This window comes from Rattus norvegicus, chromosome 19 (genome assembly GCF_021556685.1).
Source record: "Rattus norvegicus strain SHRSP/BbbUtx chromosome 19, alternate assembly SHRSP_T2T, whole genome shotgun sequence".
Lineage (NCBI taxonomy): Eukaryota > Metazoa > Chordata > Mammalia > Rodentia > Muridae > Rattus > Rattus norvegicus.
This window is the reverse complement of record NC_141552.1, coordinates 71,703,785-71,724,081: the sequence shown is the minus strand read 5'-3', so window position 1 is coordinate 71,724,081 and position 20,297 is coordinate 71,703,785. Positions and strand designations below refer to the sequence as shown.

At 42.9% G+C, this 20,297-nt stretch overlaps 1 protein-coding gene and 1 long non-coding RNA gene across 10 annotated transcripts in view; one reads left to right on the top strand and one right to left on the bottom strand.

Annotated features, from left to right (window-relative positions):
- The window catches only part of LOC102548537 (uncharacterized), a 32,262-nt gene extending 28,497 nt beyond the window's left edge, over positions 1 to 3,765 (top strand). For 2 of the 4 annotated variants that reach the window (XR_015644276.1, XR_015644278.1), the window contains 2 exons: positions 3,388 to 3,564; positions 3,687 to 3,765. This is a non-coding gene — a long non-coding RNA (uncharacterized LOC102548537). Of the gene's footprint in view, positions 1 to 1,661; positions 1,762 to 3,387; positions 3,565 to 3,686 lie in introns of those variants that run through there. The other 2 variants (XR_015644277.1, XR_015644280.1) reach the window with 2 other exon arrangements.
- The window catches only part of Nrp1 (neuropilin 1), a 155,153-nt gene that overhangs the window by 88,956 nt on the left and 45,900 nt on the right, over positions 1 to 20,297 (bottom strand). For all 6 annotated transcript variants that reach the window (NM_145098.2, NM_001433977.1, NM_001433975.1 and 3 more), the window contains one exon: positions 4,377 to 4,558. In NM_145098.2, coding sequence (NP_659566.1) covers positions 4,377 to 4,558 — 182 coding nt within the window. The remainder of the gene's footprint in view (positions 1 to 4,376; positions 4,559 to 20,297) is intronic.

Below are 20,297 nucleotides of genomic sequence, written 5' to 3'. Positions count from 1 at the left end.
TTACTTTTAAGATGCAGTGTGTCGTCATGTCTCAAATTCCTCTCTGAGGAAGAAACACTTGGTTAGGCCTTCTAAGGTAAAGTACACAGAGAACTCAAATGCAGGTATTATTACCTTCTGCTGAGAAAGGTTATCATGACAAATGAGACTATGGTTCAATGAGACAAAATAAAGTTTGACCAGCATTGACTCCACTTTCAGAACTACACAATTTTCAACATTTCCACAGTGTCAGGCAACATCATGCACTCTTGGAAGTGATTTCAGGTTGGGTATGGCTCAATATACCACAGAAATCTCAAGGTGTGATTGGAGAGAACTAGGCTGAGCACCAGAAGATATGGACTCCACATCTTGGCCACTGAAACCGTGGAGCCTCAGGTATCTCTGAGCCATCCTTGTTTTCACAGGGCTCTGAGTTTTGGATTAGAAAAAGAAAATGATAGTTTCTCATTTTCTCTACCATACACCAACATTCTTATTTTGTTCTGCTCTGCTGTTTTTGGTGAGAGAGGGCCTCAGAAAATGCAGACTAGCCTGGTACTTGGTTTGTAGCAGCGGATGCCCTTGAGCTTCTTATATTCTTGCCTTCATCTTTCAAGTGGGATAGCTCATGTTATACCTGTGCTCTACCGACTGAGCCGCATCCCCAACCCCAAATGATTGATTATTTTTGTCTCATTTTAACATCTTCCTTTTTAACTGTTGTATAAGTTGGCCCCATTGGAAAAAAAATGCCCCCTTCACAGGAGACAGTGGCAGGAGAGGGCTCAAGAACTCCACAGAAGCTCCCAGGGCTGAACATGGAAGCCAGTGAATTGCAAAGGGGGCAGTGCTTGTACACATAAATCTAGAGGGGTACCATGTTTGACCATGACTTGGAAGATGACAAGTGCCTTATGTGGCTACCAATGAAGTCAGATCTGTATATTAATGACAAAGGGGATAGGATAATTATAACTACAATGCTTTCCTGGAGTTTCTATTAGATAAGGTCCCCTATTTCCTAGGAATTCAGCCTCATCTCCTCGTAGCTGAGGATGATGGTGAAATTCTGCTACTCCTGTCTTCAATGACCAAGCAATAGAATTTATACCATGACTAGATTACCTCATATTGGGGATGGAGCCCAGGGGTTCCTTCATGTTAGGCAGGTACTCAACCAACTGAACAACATCTGTCCCTGGTTCTTGTTAAATATGAATGTTAATTATACAGTCTGTACCAAACACTGCCACTCAGCCCCTGACACTGAGGTCTACACAAACTGCTCCAGACTCTTTAAGTGGTGGGGCTGGTGGCCCAGGCTAACAGACAGGATAGTGGAAGAATGACAAGCTCAAGGTGTGAATGTCTCAGAGAAGGATCTTTAGGGGAATGTTGGGCTATTGGCCCAAAGTTCCTACATCTGGGAGAGTAGATGTGAAAGAACATCAGGGCTCTGGGGTAAGAATCAAGGTGGTCTGAGGTGACCAGGGGAAAGGTGAAGAGGTACTAAGGCTGCAGGCAGGACAGTCCTTGGTCTCAGCTCCTGGGCTTAGGAATAGCAAATTCTCATACTTGTAATCCACTGCCTGAAAACCTCAAAGCCAGCATCTAAAAAATTAATTTCCTGGTTGCATTAAACTATGATCAGTATAATCCATGTGTTTTTTTTTTAGAGACTTTTGAAGTTTCTGAGCCCTCAAAGGAGTGCTGGGTTTTCAGAAGATCAGAAATCTATGAGTTCTGTACCATTAAATGACTTCTGAGGAATAATATATATTTATGCATGTGTTTTGTGAATATTTTTTACACAGACTATAGGGGAAGTGGTAGAAAAGCAGGTTTTTTAGTTTCTCAAATAGAAGTGACAGTGTTGGAAAATAAAGCATATGTTACATGGGGGAAATTTGAAGATAGTAAGAGAAACATTGGTAAATGTGATATATGTGTATATATAGTATACTTGTCCATACACTCTGTGTGCTGTATCAGGTGTACACACATAGGACAACTTGAGCATGTGCACAGCAAAGTCAGGTTAACTAGAAATGCTTCCTGAGAAGAGGCTGGAGCCAACTTTCCTAAAAGGTCAAGTGCAATTTGGAAGATACATACAGGAATTCCTTCCCTGAGACTGGAAAGAACTGGCTCACTGGTAGTTGCTGTAACTGTTCCTCTCGAGCACAGGTCAGTGGCATGCGTCAGAATTACATGTTTTTGTTTCATCCAAATCTACATGGCTGTGCTGGATTCCACTGATGAGGAAACCAATACACCAGCCAGCCATCCGCACTGACAGGCAGTGGCAGAAGTGAGCACTCTGATCAGAGACAGTCCTGGAGCAGGATGCTCAATGTTGTAAGTGACAGTTGAAAGAACAGAAGGCAAAGGCTGCTCAGGCCCTGTCCAGCATCCAGCAGGATCGGACTTAAGCCAGCAGAAGAGGTTATAAGGACAGGGGCTTGGTGGCCCACGCAGAGGCCTCAAAGAGGATTAATCTACATTGGCAAAAGCACAGTTTTGGTTTACTTGTTGGTTCCTTGCAGTCGACTTAGAAAGAAGATGTAATTTTCTGAGTCTGTTGTATGAAACTGAAGTGAAAAGGCAACACTCTAGATACAGGGAGTGACAAGAGAGTAAGCTAACTGTGCTTGGGGTGTGGGCTCTGAAGAATGAAGAATTCGCAAAAGTCAGCAACCTCTCCCCCCTCTTCTGTCTCCTCCCCTTCATCTGTTTCTCTACTACCTGCAGATCATTCAGAAATATTGAAAATGAAAGCCTATTCTTACTCCTTTTCTGACACCTGTTGCCCTTGATGATACCATATGCAAGAAAGCAAGCACATGTGAATGCATGTGTGTGTACCTACAGATAGGTAATGCCCCTTGGGTAACAAGTCACACAATTTTTAACGCAAGAAAGCATGGATCCGTGTAACCAGGGGTTCATATGTATGTGTAGGCCACAATCTTAGGTATTATTCTTTATTTCAAACAAATTTGAGACAAGGTCTCACTAGCTCATTAAGTAGAGATGAATAACATGTTCCATGGATCCTACTCTCTCCAGCTCCCCACTGCTGCAATTATAGGCAACACATCTTGGCTGTTAGGAGTTCAACTCAGGTCTTCATGCTTGCAAGACAAGCACTGTACTGTCTGCCCAGTCCTGTGCTTACATATAATTATGCAAGATGTTATTTCTACACGAGGTAAGGTCAGGCATCTTCATAATGTAAAGACGTCATATTGACAGCTTCCAAACTCCCAGTGCTTCTTCCTGCTGTGGGCTATGGGCCCTGGTTCCATTGCTCACCTGGAATACCTTAGGTTTTTTTTACACTGTTGTCACTAGATTTTTTTATCTCCTACTCAAACAGGCACTTTCTCCTGTATTTCACAGCATGTTCTAGACTTAGTCACTGTTTCTGGATTGTCAAGAAATACTGGCCAACTGAAAAATTTAAGTATCAGAAACAAATTCTAATACAAGAAGAATGTGCAACGGTCTCCAGATACCTCACAGTGTTAACCTGTTTCAGATTGGATCTTGAATGTCCCAGCTTGATCTTATTGGAAGGTGGGGGACATTTAGGGAAGTAATCTAGTCATATTTGTGTGTGTGTGTGTGTGTGTGTGTGTGTATGTGTGTGTGTAATCTTTGAAAGTGGTTATAAGATGTCAAACTTTGTTTTTATCAAGGCGTGGTCATAATCTCTCAAAACTGGAAGCCTATGAACTGTCAGGCAAATAAAAGGAAATTATCAACCACAGATTTAAGGTAAAAGAGACGAACTGCCCTGACTGACACAAAAGAAATCAAACTTCATGCCTGGGGATATGGTTCAGTTGGTAGAGGACTTGCTTGGCCTGTATGAAGCCTGAGGCACCATCCCCAGGGAGGTATAAACTGTGTGTATGGGGCCACACAGTTGTGATTCTTATACTCAGCAGGTGGAAGCAGGACCATCAGGAGTTCAAGGTCATTCTTGGCTACATAACAAGCAGAGTGTAGTTTGGGTTAGATATCTTGGAGGGGGATGGAGAGAGACAGGAGGGAGAGGGACAGGGAAGAGAGCAATATTTTTGTATATTTCTGAAAAAAAAAAAAAACAAGAATCAATGCCTTTCAGAGAATTCAATGTGATACATTCTCTAATCAACACATTTCATGGCGGCATCTTTTAAAAATTATTATTTTTGAGTACTTTTGATCCATTTCAAACGCACTCTATTCAAAATATTTTCCAACATTTCTATAAGGGAAAAATGATTTTTTTAAATGAAAGGATGGAGCCGTGACCTTCATCTTTCTTTTCATATGATCTCTTGAAACCTCAAGCAACACTAAAGAATCATTTAGTCATTCTTGTTCTTATATAAGTTACTTACCTCTCTTGAAGATTTCATAGCGGATGGAAAATCCTGCCCCGTGGGTCTCATAGTCAGAGACAAATTTGATGAAGAGAAATGGCCCTGAAGACACCACAGGTGAAGGTGCGATCTTCCCACAGAACTTCCCCCACAGGCGGCCACCTTCATTCTCTCCATCGATCACTTCCACATAGTCATACCTTGCAAACAAGAGAGGGAGGTGTCGTGAGGTGGGGAGGAAGGCCCTTTCAATTTCACATTTTGAGAAATGTAACAGCTGGTCTGGTCCGTCAAGGGGGTGGGGAATGCACCATCTGCATTTACCACAGTGCTCAGCACAGGGGGACGAGACAGTGAAATGCAATAATTAAAATGGACTGCATCGCCCGTGCACATTATCAACAACACAGAACCATTGAGAATAATGGTGTCCATTATGCTTGCAGACAATGTCAGTTAAAGTAACCAATTAACAAGAAAAAGCAAAATCTCTGAAGCACAATTCTCTATTATTAAGTAGTGTTGCTTTGTCTGGGGTAGGGGGTGTCCTGTGCATAATGTGGGACATTCTTTTCAATCCGCAAGCTTCTCTTATGAATTCAGAATGTCCCCTTGGCTAGAGTGCCCCATGAACAATACTTTGATTTCTATGAGAGACCTTCTAAACATATGGCCACAGAATAATAAACAGATTCTTCACTATTTAACGCCATTCTGCCCAACTCCAGTCTTCTGAGAAAGGACTCTCTTCAGCCACATTCAGCGGTTGAGACAGAATATGTCCCCAGCCTACACGAGTGTCACGAAGCATGATTTAAACTGAAAAAGAGGGGTGGGGGTACGTAAAAGTGGAGAGTCACTTTGTTTATACTCACTAGTCAGAATCTTTAAAGAGATATTGTTGGGAAAAAGAGACTCCACAATTGTGAAGTCATCAAGGAAAATGGTGAAAAGATCAGACTGGCTTAATGTGTGCTCAGAGCTCAAGGATCTTAAAAAAAGGGCAGAAAACGTCCAGCAGGAAACACAGGTGTCCCTGAGTAGAGCAAGATTTCCACTGGTTTGGCGGTTTGTTTTTTTAGTCTTTCTTTTGACTTCCTTTTTTCTATTTTTATTTAAAACCATTGTGGTGTGTGTGTGTGTGTGTGTGTGTGTGTGTGTGTGTGTGTGTGTGTCTGTGTGTATGTGTTTGGATCAGAGGTCAACACTGGATATCTTTAAGTGCTTTCCACCTTATTTTTTGAAACAGATTCTCCTACTGAATCTGGAGTTCACTGATTAATATGGACCGGCTGAGCAGTGACCGAGCTCCAGCCCCACCCCCACCCCATCTTCACTTCCCAGTGCACATGGTTACAGATGCATACTGCCATGCCTGGCTTTGACATTTGGTTGCTGGGGATTTAAACTCAGATCTTCACGCTTGTGCATTGAGCACTGTGCTCAATGAGCCGTCTTCCCAGCCCTTCCATTCTTACTAAGCCGCTACCTGGGACTCAGACAAACCTGATTTGTCTTCGTTTTTTCTCCTAGAACTCATGTGAAACTGTTGCAACCCATTATTTCAAACCTCAACTTGCTTTTAAAAATCCTGGGATATATTCATTTCAGGCCCCTGGCTAAAATATGACAGTCACATAAACCGTATTTGGCAATTTAAAAGAAATCAAGTGAAGGAAATCTTCATGATGACTGTGCAGTCACTAACAAACTCTCTTCAAACTGCCAGGACCCATGACTTATGTCTACGGAAAACCCCGGGAGACAAGCGCCAGGATGATATCACTGGTTAAAGTGGACAGCTCAAGGCTCTTTAAATTAAAGATGACATTACCTCATCAGTTAAAATTGTCTGCCAGCTTTGTGTATCGCGAGAAGAAAATAAAGCTGGCATTGATGGAGCTAAGCATTCACATATGTGAATTACTGTCCAAACACCATTTCCCTTGTTGAGTCTGTTACTTCAGTAGTAATCATGGGGCCAGATAACACCTCTAGTATTACTGTCCCTTTGTGAAATGTGGAAGTATACTGAGGAATTATTCCTTTCTCCATCCTGGAAGAGATGTTTTATATTTAAAAGATAAAAGAGAAGGGGAAGGTAAGAGAGGAGGAGGAGGAGGAAGAGGAGGAGGAAGAGGAGGAGGAGGAAGAGGAGGAGGAAGAGGAGGAAGAGGAAGAGGAGGAGGAGGAAGAGGAGGAGGAAGAGGAGGAGGAGGAAGAGGAGGAGGAGGAAGAGGAGGAGGAGGAGGAGGAGGAGGAGGAGGAAGAGGAGGAGGAAGAGGAGGAGGAGGAGGAAGAGGAGGAGGAAGAGGAGGAGGAGGAAGAGGATGAGGAAGAGGAGGAAGAGGAAGAGGAGGAGGAGGAAGAGGAGGAGGAAGAGGAGGAGGAGGAAGAGGAGGAGGAGGAAGAGGAGGAGGAAGAGGAGGAGGAGGAAGAGGAGGAGGAGGAGGAGGAGGAGGAGGAAGAGGAGGAGGAAGAGGAGGAGGAGGAGGAAGAGGAGGAGGAAGAGGAGGAGGAGGAAGAGGAGGAGGAGGAAGAGGAGGAGGAGGAGGAGGAAGAGGAGGAGGAGGAAGAGGAGGAAAATATAGTTAAAAGCCTAGACAACTTTCAGAGGTAACAGTAGCCCTGGAAGTACAAGTCTGGACCCACCACAGCCTCTCCAACCAGTCTTTATGGAGTGATTGCTTTCATGTACTGCTCCACTGACAAGAAAGGCCTGCAGGCTCTGCCCTGTGCTTTCTTATAATCTAACCGTGATTTGAACTGCTTGCTGTGTTTGGTCTGGCCACCGCGCACACCCAGCCTTGCAATATAAGCTTTCACTCCAATCTTGACACGGTATGAATACTAAGCAACTAAATCCTGTTGCATGCTGCCTTCCAGGGACAAATAAGAGAGGTGGGCAGGCTCTGTGAAGGAGGAAGGGCATTTCTGTGGGGAGGGTTTTCTTCCAAGTATCAGAGTGCTCAGCTAACTCCTGCGAGAGAGGGGAGAGAGCTAGTATTTTAATTCATACATTCTCTGGTAGTAAATACCAGGCCCTCCCCCTTGGCAACCATAAAAGCTATTTTTAAAAAGTGTGAGGGGTGTGAATTAGAATCCCTTCCTAGCAAGAGATAAGCTATAGCCAGTGCCAAGTTTAGGAAATTGAGTTATTCAGGGATACTGCAGTCACATTTGGATGCTGGAAGGCTGCTAGCATTTTAGCACTCCCTTCAAAGTACTACCCAATCACGTCCAAGCAATATAGGAAATGAGGTTCCTGCACACATGCACACATTCAGGAGAATGGATTTTGCCCAAGTTGTAAGAGTAACATCCCCAAAGGAGTGAAGAGGAGGCAGCTTGCGTCTCCCCCTGGAGTTGACACCAGCCCTGCTCCCCACCGTTTTTCCCCCGTTAGATGTTAGACACCATGCACAGAATGAAGCTGGTGGCCAGTTTCCTTCCCCAGAATACCAAGGCAGCTCACTGGCCTTGTGCCCAGGATCCCAAGTTTGCAAATTTTGACACTCCCTCCCACCACCTCCCCCCACCCCTCCCAACCCTCCAAAAGGCTGTGCATTGCTCTGTTGCTGCTGCCAGTGAAGAAACCACATTTGCTTGGTTGGATTGTCAGGATCCTCAGCTGAGACACAGAATGAGAAAAGGGCAGGGGGGTGGGGGGGAACCCGACCGAGACCGAGACTGAGACCTGTTTGGCTCCAGCAGCTAGGGGAGACCTGAAAACTTACACCAAGAAGAATCTAATTTATGAAACCACAAAGAAAGCTCCCCAAATCAACTCATCCTGCTCTGGAAACTAGGTGACTAAGGAAGGGAACGCCCTTCCATCCGGGAATTTAGGAAGCAGGCCCCTTCTGTCCCTGTACCCAATGCCAATGTGATGTGGCCCCTTGCTTATTGCAAAGAAAATGTAAACTTCATTCTTCTTTTTAAGTCAGGATCTCGAGATCCTGAATCACCAGCTTCAAATTCACGGTGTGCTCTTAATCCTCACATGTTTTAAATGTTAGATTTACAGGTGTGAGACGTTATCGCCAGCCTGGGGAACATAAACGTACAGTGGATATTTTTTGGGTGGCTTTCTCCCTCTATTGGAATCCTCTATCTTCAAACTCTTCCCTGTGTGATTAAAGTGGCTGAGCAGATAAGCGTTTCCTGGAAAAGCAACAGGAAGATCCATGTAGTCTTCTGCAATTAAAAGAGATAGTCCCGCAGGTGCTGAGTTCCAGAGTAGCAGCTGACAGATCTTTCCTTGACTGTTCTTGGCCTTACACTCTTAGCCCTTCACCAGTCACAGTCCTTTGCATGCATTAATTAATCCCCCAACCTCACCCTACCTGGTGAAATATCTCTAATCCTAATCATCCGTGAGAGTGACAAAAGAATAAAGATTTCCTTCTAAGAATTCCTGAAAGAATGGCCATGGTACGCAGGGTATAGGGCTGCCTGCTTTTAATCCCAGCATTTGGGAGGAAGAGGCTGGCGGATTTTTGTGAGTTCCAGGCCAGTTTGGTCTGCAGAAACAGTTCCAGGATAGCCAGGACTACTATATACAGAAACCCTGTCTCAAAATAAATAAATAAAAATAAAAAAAGAATGACCAAGGGATTATTCCTTTTTTTTTTTAGTAGGCCTATATTATGGTTTTAGAAAAATGGCCAGCTAAGGCAGAAAGTGCCTGAGGAATGAGCACACTGGGTCACTAAAGAATGGCTCCAGACACTTTAGAGGAGTGTAGCAATGAACAGATGAGGAACACACTTATGCTGGGTCTTCTCAGGAGACTAGAGATGACCCATGGTACTGTGGAGGAGCTGCTAATTGAAGGAAAGTCAGTTCTCTGTGGGATGTTTTCTGATAGAGAGAGCTACCAGACACCATCTCCCTCTACCTGCTTCCATACACCCTGGAGCCGGTAGGAAGGGAGAATCTTAGGGTGTTTGTCTTTCTGATCTTCCAAAAGGATCATCCCCTCACACCTGACAAGGGCACAAGAAGGAAGAAGCAATCGGATATCCAACATTGCTCCCTCCCTAAATTGTGAAGGAACATCCAGAGACAAAGTCCCCAACTGCAGCAACAAGTTTCTGTGTAGTGCTGGGGTCTTTTGAACAAGGTTTCAGAATCGTACCCAACAGCCTGTAAAGGACTGACAAATTTCCATCTAAGAATGACATACTTCATTCTTATGCGTACTTCAGAAAAGAAATCTCCCAGAGAACTGGAAAGAGCATTGAAAACACTTGGTGAAGAAGCTAGACATGTTTGTCTGCATGCTGGCTCGGAGCAGTTTCATGTGAGAGCCATCCCCCAGGAGTTCTGGCTGGCTTCCAATGTCCTAAACAAGACATTTGAACAACCTTATGATGGCCATAGCTTCTTCGGTAGTTAAAAAAAAATATCTTTTTAGAAATCCATTTTAAAAAACAGTCTAGAACAGTATCAAATATTTACATACATTCATATTAGGAGGTGCTTATTAACATTCTCAACAACTACATGTATGTGGCGTGTATATGTATATGTGAGTGGGAGTGTGCTTGCCTGTATGTATGAATGGAAGCCAGAAGTTGATTCTGGATGTTTTCCCAGAACTTATTGACTTATCTACTCTGGCTGGCCAGAAAGCTGCAAGGATTCTCTTGTCTCTATCTTCAGTGTTGGGGTTACAGGCTCTGTCTGCTCTGTCTTAGTTTCTTTTCTTTTGTTGTAACAAAACACTATGACTAAAATAACTTATAAAAGATAGCGTTTAATTTGACTTATGGTTTCAAAAGATGATGGTGGACTCTAATGTTAGGCACGGAGGCAGGTGTAGCTGAGAGCTCACATCTTGGTCCACGAGTGGGAGAGAGAGTGAGCACACTGGGAATAGCATGTATCTTTTGAAACTTCATGAAACCTCACAGCCTGCCTCCAGTGACACACCTCCTCCAATAAGACCAGACCTCCTAATCCTTCCCAAATAGTCCCACCAACGAGGGGCCAAGTATTCAAATATATGAGTCATAGAGGCCATTATCATTCAAACCACCACAGGCTCAAATCACCATGTGCAGATTTTACATGTATATTGGAAATCGGAACATGGGCCCTCATGTTTGTCTATCAAGTACTTTACCAACTGAGCTGTTATTCCAGCCCCAGAATTTTAATAACAAGTAAAATGTGTATGCTGTGAGGAATGAGAGGTCTACATAGAGAGTGAGCACTCAGTTCTAATTCATTTACAGAACAAAGAGGAAATATGCCTAGTACTGGATTACAAATTGATCTCTGGGATGGGAGATGGCTCATGGTAGAGGTCTCAGAAGACATGAGTTCAATTCTCATCACTCATATGGTGCTCACAACCATCTCTGAGATATCCAACTTCTCAAGTGCAAAGGTTACGTTACATTCTCAAATTTAGAGGTATCAGTTGGAATTGGCCCTTTGGGTTTGGGGACTGTGGTGAGCATGCATCACAGCCGAGAACCTAGTGAAGGAATGTTGTTCATATCATGGCCATGAAGCAAGGAGAAAACAAGAAAGATGCTCTGGGCTATTTCTTCCAAGAGCACAGCCCCATGTCCCTGTGAAGTGAGAATCTTGAACAAATACACACAACCCCTTTTTAAAGATCCACTCTCTTCCAAAGTTTCAAATGAGGCCTTAGGGAGTCACTCAGGATGAAAATTATGGCAATTTTAGTGTGAGCAAAGGCGAGAGTGTACAAAGAGAGATGGTGCATGCATTCTCATCCTCCAGGGAGCCAGCTAGGCTGAAAGTGACTGTGGTCCTCCTGCCATTATGGCCTGTGTCCTCCAGCCCAGGCTGAGTGTCAGGGACTTTGTGATGAGAACCAATTCAGCTGAGCAGTGGGAACAAATCCACATGGATACTGGAGAGTGGAGGGTGTGGTAGCTTGATCCTCTAGATATAGGCAGATCAGCACAGTAGGGAGGGACTGGAACAGGCTTTCCAGTCTCTCATGGTGACTCAGGGGGAGGACCCTCTGAAGTCAACCTGGGTGATAATGTCCCAGATTCAGAGCACAAAGGAAGCCTCCTGCTAAAGACTCTGCTGAGTGTTCCCAGAAACAAAGGCACACTATGACAGGGCTGCTTTCTCCTAGTTGCTAGCCTGCAACACAACATCCATTCAGAACTCAGAGTTACCCTGGAGGCAATTCTATTTTATGATGTCATTGTGCTCCATGTCAAGTTTCTTTTCTATATTCATAACCAAATGTTTCCTTCTTGAAGCATTTCACCCTGCATTCCTATCTTTCCATTTATCATCCATCTACCAACCTATGCACCTATCAACTGAGCTATTATCTATCACACTGATCTATCTATCTATCTATCTATCTATCTATCTATCTATCTATCTATCTATCTATCTATCATCTATCATCTATCTATCTATCTCATACCATTTATCTATTTTTATCATCTTTTTATCATTCTACCAATCAATCTACCATATCAATTAAGCTGTTATCCCTTGTCACTTAGCTAATCCATTATCAATGTATCAATCAACTACTATGAAGCTATCATCTACCAACCAAGCTACCTATCTGTCTATGCATCTGTCATCTTATTTACCTCAGCTATTTAACATTCACCCACCCACCCATCCACCCCTCTAGCTTCCCTACTGTTCTATTTTCTGTGCTTTAGAATTGGGGTTGAAACACATTAGTTTTTTATTTAGGGCTCATTTGTGTGTGTGTGTGTGTGTGTGTGTGTGTGTGTGTGTGTGTGTGTGTGTGTGTTTGACATCGTTTGTACTCCCCTTTTTTCAGTAGGTTTTTCAACAGACACCCTACATCGAAGTTCTTAACCATAGATAGTGTTGTGATGTCTATTGCAATATCTATTCATAAACCATGTGCTTATACATATTTGTGTCATATAATATGCTGACAAACGTGTCCAGAGCACAATGTGACTCAGCTTTCTTTGATGTTGGGAACCCTATTGAGAAAGACAAAAATATTTTAGTAGCATTTTTTTTTATCTCGATGGTCATTTCTTTGCAGTCTTATCACCCAAGATCAGGCCCCATCTCTGAGTAGGTCAGGGTATACTACAAAAGAGGCACACATTTAAGGTTCAGGTAGGATCTCCTTCATTGCTTGGGCTCAGAAGAGCATAATGTTGAAAGATACAGGCAACTGGAGATTAGGGTCCTCACCTCACCTCACCTCACCTCACCTTACCTCACCTTACCTCACCTCTCCTCAGCTCTCCTCTTTTTATCTCTCCTCACCTCACCTCACCTCACCTCATCTCTCCTCACCTCACCTCACCTCATCTCTCCTCACCTCACCTCACCTCACCTCATCTTTCCTCACCTCACCTCACCTCTCCTCTCCTCACCTAACCTCACCTCACCTCATCTCTCCTCACCTCACCTCATCTCTCCTCACCTCACCTCTCCTCTCCTCACCTAACCTCACCTCACCTCATCTCTCCTCACCTCACCTCACCTCATCTCTCCTCACCTAACCTCACCCTTATCTCATCTCTTCTCACCTCACCTCTCTTCATCTCACCTTACCTCACCTCTCCTCACCTCTCCTCTTCTCATCTCTCCTCTCCTCACCTCACCCTTATCTCATCTCTCCTCATTTCACCTTTCCTTGTCTCACCTCTCTTCATCTCCCCTTGCCTCTCCTCACCTCTCATTTCTCTTCTCCTCTCCTCTCTTCTCATGTCTCCTCTCTAAACCTCTCCTCAGCTCACCTTTCCTCATCTTTCCCTCATCCTCACTTCACTTTATCCTCATCTCCTTCTCTCTTAGAAATTTTCATGTGTCATTTAGTTGTGCGTTGTTCCTGTCAAAGGCTCACTCAGTGTTTGTTACTTTTGAGTTTGGCCATGGGCTTTCTGGTGAATCTCCTTCTGAGTAATTCCAACACCATAAAGCACTTTAGCACTTCTCTTGACTCATGATGAATGTTAGGAAATGTCTCTCGCTTAGTTTTGTTTCCTGTTGCTGTGATAAGGTACTCTGGCAAAAAATAGCTTTAGGGAGGAAGGGTTTATTTGGCTCATGATTACAGGTTACAGTCACAATGGCAGGCGATTTAGAAAACTGGTCACACTACATCCACAGTCAAATGCAGAAAACAATGAATTAATGAATATGTGCATGTTAGTGTGTAACTCACTTTTCCCATCATCAGACAGTTCAGGATACCCAAGGAGTGTTACCACCCACAGTGAGTGGGTCTTCCCTCTTAAATAAACATAATCAAGATAATCCCCCCACAGATGTATCCACAGATAAGCCTGATCTAGACAAACTCAGACTTCCTTCCCAAGTGATTCTGGATCATGTCACTTTGACAAAATTAATGTTACCACTCTATGTAATTATAATCAAGTAGCTAGTTCTTTAATAATTAGGTGAATTTCATGAACTTAACTTTACATATTAAGATTATAACCTATCTATACTAATAGATGGTATGCCTAAGTTAAGACTCTCAGTTCCCATGGTCAAGGATTGCTGTGTTCATGACCTCAGTGCTGGGTGGAGTGGAGAAAACAGTGTCTCTGGAGCTTCTTAGTTACCCAACTTAACCGAATTGGTGAGATTCAGGTTAAGTGAGAGACTGTGCCTCAACAAATAAAGTGTCTGATCTGGAGAGATGGCTCAGCAGTTAAGAGCACTTGTTTATTTTGCAAAGGACAAAAACCAATTGTTTGGTTCCCAGCATACACACGGTACCTTCCAACCACCCAAGACTCCAGCTCCTGGAAACCTGATGGTCTCCTCTGGCCTCTGATAGCATCAAGCACTCACGGGGTGCGCATGCAGGTATGATTGAGGATTCCTGGAAAGAAGCTGTTTGTAGAGACCAATTGACTGATTAAAACCTCAATGACTATAAAGTTTGGAGGCTTACAGGTCTAGAACTTAATTTCAATTTGCCTTGGTCTTTCCTTAGCCTATTAAATAGCCATTTTCTTGCTCCTCCCTCTCTGTGACTAACTACTACACTGATTATGGGTTTTTTAAAAAAACCCTTTTGATTAACAAACATAACAAAACCCTAATTCCCCACCAGTCAAATGGCTAAAGTCATTAGATACCATCTGAGAGGTATAGCAGGAATTTCTCTGCTGAGTTGTAACTGCCACTTATTGTTTCTGATGTATTTTTAAAGTCCCTTGATTTATGACTTTATTTTTTCTGTTCATCTGAAACTTCATGAAACTGTGTCAATGTTAGAATATGGATTTTGGGTAACCTAAATCTGTGTTTGGGGCATGGTTACTTAAATTGGATTTCATAATCCATTCCTCTTTAAATGTTTGTGTAGACACAGCACAGCACTTGCAAACAGAAGTGATGTCAATGTGCTATACTTGGTGTGAGTTCAGAAGTCTTCTGGTGCCACTTCCAGAGAATAGGGAGACAGGACCGGACTGAGCCAGTGTCTTCAGAGGAACAAAAGCAGCAACTAAGATTGTTGTGACACATCTAAGATGGGAATGTGATAATAACGTAAACAAACAAAAAACAATAATTCCTGGGCTGAGGATGCAATTCAATTGTTAGAATATTTATGCAGCATGTATGAAGCACTGAGTTTCATCAAAGCTTGGAGCATTGCACAAAACTGGCTGTGGATGCCTGTAACCCTGCCACTTGGAAGGTGGATTCATGTGACTAACTAAAGAGCTCAATGCTACTTTGCTCTATATAGTGAGTTAGAGACCATCTAAGACTACATAGCAAGGTCCTGTCTCAAAAACCCCGAAGAATTCAAAACATGTAGAATAAAATAATGACCAAAGTTTTATTTTTAATAGGAAATACTTGGAGTTTAAGCTTCTGTCTGTGTGGAATTTCATGCCATAATTAAGATTTATTGGCATGTTAGATTGTAGAAAAACCTTTACATGAGTAAATGCTTGCTGTATTAACTCAGATTCTAAATGCCTCCATTTTGGAGGGACCGTCAAGCATACCACTCTTGGAGCAAGGGTGCTGCAGAAAAAAACAGCACAAAGTTTGGCCTTCTAGAAAATTCTCATGATTTATATTATAATAAATTCAGTTTCCAAGGAGAACAGCCACCTGGAAGACATTAGCATTTATAACTGAGAGAGACAGAGACAGACAGAGACAAAGAAAGACAGAGACAGACAGAGAAACAGAGACAGAAAGCCAGCCAGCCACACATACACACATACACACAGAGAGAGGTGGGGGAGGGAGGGAGGGAGAAAGGAGTTGGTTTTCTTCTGTTTTGTGGGATCTGTGGATCAAATGAGGTCTTGCACTTTACCTGCTGACCTACTTTCTAAGCCCTCTGTTTATTTTTTGAGACTAGGTCTCATGGAGCTCAGACTGGCCTAAACCTCTACTTAGCTAAGCATGACTTTGAATTTCTGATCCTCCTATCTTTGCCTTGGGAGTGCTGGAATTAAATGTGTACAGCACCATGTCCAGTACATGCAGGCTAGGCAAGTACTTTGCCAACTGAGGCACAGGTCTAGCCCCCTCATGCCTCTAAGATTTTAAACACATAGAAAACTGTCCTTGACTGATCAGTTTTCCAATCTGCACACTTGTGAGCACATACACACACACACTCACCTCTCTCTTGTACCAGAGCATTTGTCAGTCTAGTTCTTTTAACTGCAGGTATTATGAGCCCCTCTTCAAACAATGTAGAGCCCTTAGCCTCACCTATATTGGGACAGACTCTTAGAACAATGGTATACATTTTACCTCCCCTGTGACAATGAAATTTTAGACAATTTCTATTCAAGTCTAGTCCATATTTATCTGCATATAAAGAATAGATGTGCTGATTCAGCCTGAACTAGTTTTGGATGCACGCACAATAAGGCAAAACTGTGTCCTCTAGTCACCTTTAGAAAAAATCCCCCATTGACCATCTCATGCCTATGCATAACTAGGCATGCATATGATTAAGATCAGATATGTTGTGGAGACCTTACAGTAGAGAAATGATTTTATAATTTCATCAATTAAAATAGAGAATTTCCCAGATTATAGCTCCCACCCTTAGTAACTATTCCTTCTTCAAAAATCCCACAAAAGGAAGCCCTGAACAATAATCGGCTCCTTGAGTATCTTTCTTCATGGGATCTGGTGTCTTGACACTCTTTCGCTCCAAATAAAGTTACCTTAAGTCTCTTGCAAATCTATGTCATCTTTTATTTTCGGTTCTTGATCTATAAATCCAAGAAAACAGAAACACCCAGCCCAGACTCTGACCACAGGTAACAAGTCCACTAAGTGTTTTCATTGATGTGCCAGACTGACTTAATGATCTGCGGTAGGATTCCTGCTATTAGCACAAAAAGCTCCCTGCACTGGGATGGGTGGGAGCCCAAGGGAGCAGCTTCCAGGTCCAGAAGGCAGTGCCTCTGGCTTATGGTATCAGAAAAATCCTAATCCTCCATTTTCTCTTAATACTGTAGGAAGAAGAAATAAAGCCATAATTCTTTTTCAGACTTCAGAACCCAACGTGCTAATTTTAAGAGCTTAAAAAAATCCTCCTGATTAATTAGTAATTATTCACTGGGGATCAAGAGAATTTGCTAATCAGAGCTGCAGGAACTACAGTTGGCAAATACTTGCATCTTTAAAGTTTTTTTTCTCCTCTAATAATTACCCTGCAACCTTTTTTAGTGCCAAGTAGGTGGGATTATTCTTATTGTAGTAAAGTCCCTCCAACAGCCAGCCATCTTTTCTGAAAAAAGTAGAGAGCAAAAGAAAAAAGAGCGGGAGGGAACTGACACAGATTAGAAGCTTCTTTCAATGACACTGCTTGGTGGAGCTGAATTTAAGGGTGGTGGTGGGTATCAGCTCAGTCAATAGTGTGTTTTCCAGGAGTAGAGGAGAGAGCTCAGAAGGTAAAATGATTGCAACAAAAGCACCAAGGACCTGAATCCAAAACCTATGTGAAAAAGCTGGCATATTGGTATATGCTTATAATCCCAGCAGCAGGGAGGCAGATGGGAGGATCCTGGGGTCTTGCCAGCCAGCCAGTCTAGCACAACCAGACTAGCACAATCAGCCAGTTCCAGACCAGTGAAAGACTGTGTCTCAAAAGTAAGGTGGTGGTGCCTGAGGAAAGACACCTGAGGTTGACCTCTGGGGCATACAGACAGACACACACACACACACACACACACACACACACACAGAGATACACACACACAGAGATACACACACACACATGCAAGCACGCATGCACACATACACACATGCAGCCAGAGGGGTAGATATACACAGAGAGACAGACAGAGGGAGGGAGAGGGAGGGAGGAAGAGGGAGAGAAAGAGAGAGAGAGAGAGAGAGAGAGAGAGAGAGAGAGAGAGAGAGAGAGCACTAGAGCAAGAGAGTTTTTTATGTTAAACACACCCCACACTAAGGGTAACTTACAATCCAACCATTAAAAAAAAATAATAAACCTCAGCCCAGAACTTTCAGATCTGGGTCTAATGGGTTTATAAAGTGAGAGGGAAACATACCTGAGGGAAGCAGATAAATGGGGACAGACCTGCTTTCCTTTATCCCTGGGGTCTAGAGAAAGCATCATAGTACTGGGTGAAAATAGTAGTATCTACTCCTTTGTATTTTGATGACATGAAATTCTACAAAGTCAGAAAGGTGGGTTTATTGGCTACACACTATTCAACATATGTCTTAGTCAACTTACAGTGCAGTGAAAAATTCAGCCGGCCAATGAGAAAACTCTGTCATCTAGAGTCCTCATGACAACCTGCATGTATGTGTGTGTGTGTGTGTGTGTGTGTGTGTGTGTGTGTGTGTGTGTTTGTGTGTGTGTGTGTGTTTGTTTGTGTGTGTGTACACATATACATGCCCAGGCCTGCCTGGTGTTACTCACTTGTAATCCCAGTGCTATGGAGGCAGAGACAAAAGGATTCCTGGGACTTACTGGCCAAGTCTAGCCTACTGAGAGACCCTGACTCAAAGGAGGTGGCTATTGTTTCTGAAGATGACACCTAACATTGTCTGCTAGCCGCCATACACATATGCACGCCTGTACACACACCTGCACCTATACACATATGAACATGCACATCGTACATCACATACACCTGCCACACATACATATATATACATGAATATGAATACACACATTTAAGGCATACATATATGACATATATAATATTATATATCACATTATCATGTATATTGTATATCATATATTATATATCATATTGTATATCATATATCATGCTACATGTGATATGTATCATATATAATATATGATATAAGTCTCACTGGTTATTGTCTAACCAGCTTATATTATTTTTTAATTTCTGTTGACTTCCTTCATAGACTAATTAGTTTGACCATCTCAAGCCCTTAATTATTTCGGACTGGGAACAATCTTAGGGGAGAAGGAGGGATTTGAATATCTCTCAGTGGCCTCATGATTGATAAAGACATGAAGGAGTAACTGCATGTTCAGGTGAAAGATAACCTCACTGGTTTCACCAAACACAGCAGGGCACTGTCCTGGGTGAGTTTAACCATCTGGTCTCATAAAAGGCCGGCCTGTTGAGACAACTTCTGTGATCTCAGCACAGATGTAACTCAGTGAGAAGGACATAGAAGTCCTAGCCCCCATCCCAGGGGCTCCCCAGACTCCAATGTCTTTACAGTTAGCTTCATAGAAAGGAAAAGGGAAATTGCTCAAGCCAGCATAAAGTGTGCTTCCACACATACTTCTCCCAAGCACAGCAGAAAGTAGATAAAGGTGTTAGTATACCCCTGCTTATCACAGTGCAGGTTCATCCTTGTGAACAAGACATTCAGTGACAGGGCAGAACCACACTGGTCATCTTCTTTACAGAAACAAGTGCTCTGTAACATAAGGAGATTTTCCTTCTTTTTTTAAAAAAAAAATTAAACCTGTAAGTGACTGGACTTTCCTCTCTACATCTGCAGCCTGATTTATTTGAACTCTTCACAGTATAGAGCTAAAGTTGATTGTGAGCAAAAGTTAATGGTCAGAATTCATATGTAGGAAGAGTCACAAGGAGAAGGTTGTAGTGGAGTGTTGCCCACCACGTGTGACACTTTAGGTTCCCTCCCCAGCAGCACATAGTGGTACAAATCTGTCATCCCAGCCCAGATGGTACCAAGCAAAGGACCAGAAGTTCAAGGTTATCTTCAGTTATGTAGTCTGTTTGAAGTCAACCTTGGCTACATGGAACTTTGTCTTAGAAGTGATGGCTTCCAGGACTGTATTCTATGAAGGACAAAATTGAAGCTCATGCTGCTGTTATGGATGGGACAAAACCTCATGTTCAGTTAGCCAAAGAATAATCCTTTCTTTTCTCATGAAAGGCTGAGCTCGTTTTCAGGAGTGTGCTGTTCCAAGGGCCCACATCTTATTTGAGAGGACTACCCTAGGACTGGGGAATTGCTCAGCTTTTCTCAGATTCCTCCAAGAAGAGGACACTCCATGTGTGTGGATGGGTCCCTTTCTCCTTTGATGCCCTGGTAGTCAATTATACACTTTTTTTACTCTGTGCTGTCTAATCCTTCAGTAGACACGTTTTCACAATTTCACAGACCAGCCACCATTGGTCCTAAGACTAAATCCCAAACTGTTGTCACTGTTTACTCCTCCATGATTAAGTCATTGTCTGTTTTGTTATTATGGACAGAATTCATCTGTAGGAAGAGTCATAAGGAGAAGGTTGTAGTGGAGTGCTTGCCCACCACGTGGTGTGTGTGTGTGTGTGTGTGTGTGTGTGTGTGTGTGTGTGTGTGTGTGTAAAGAGAAACATTTTACCTGTCAGGTTCATTAACCAGCTCCTAAAAGTGAAGAAATGACAGCAAGTGAAGGACACTGAGCTCAGATGCTCAGTGAGTGTTGACAGTGGTGAGCAATCCAGAATCACTCCA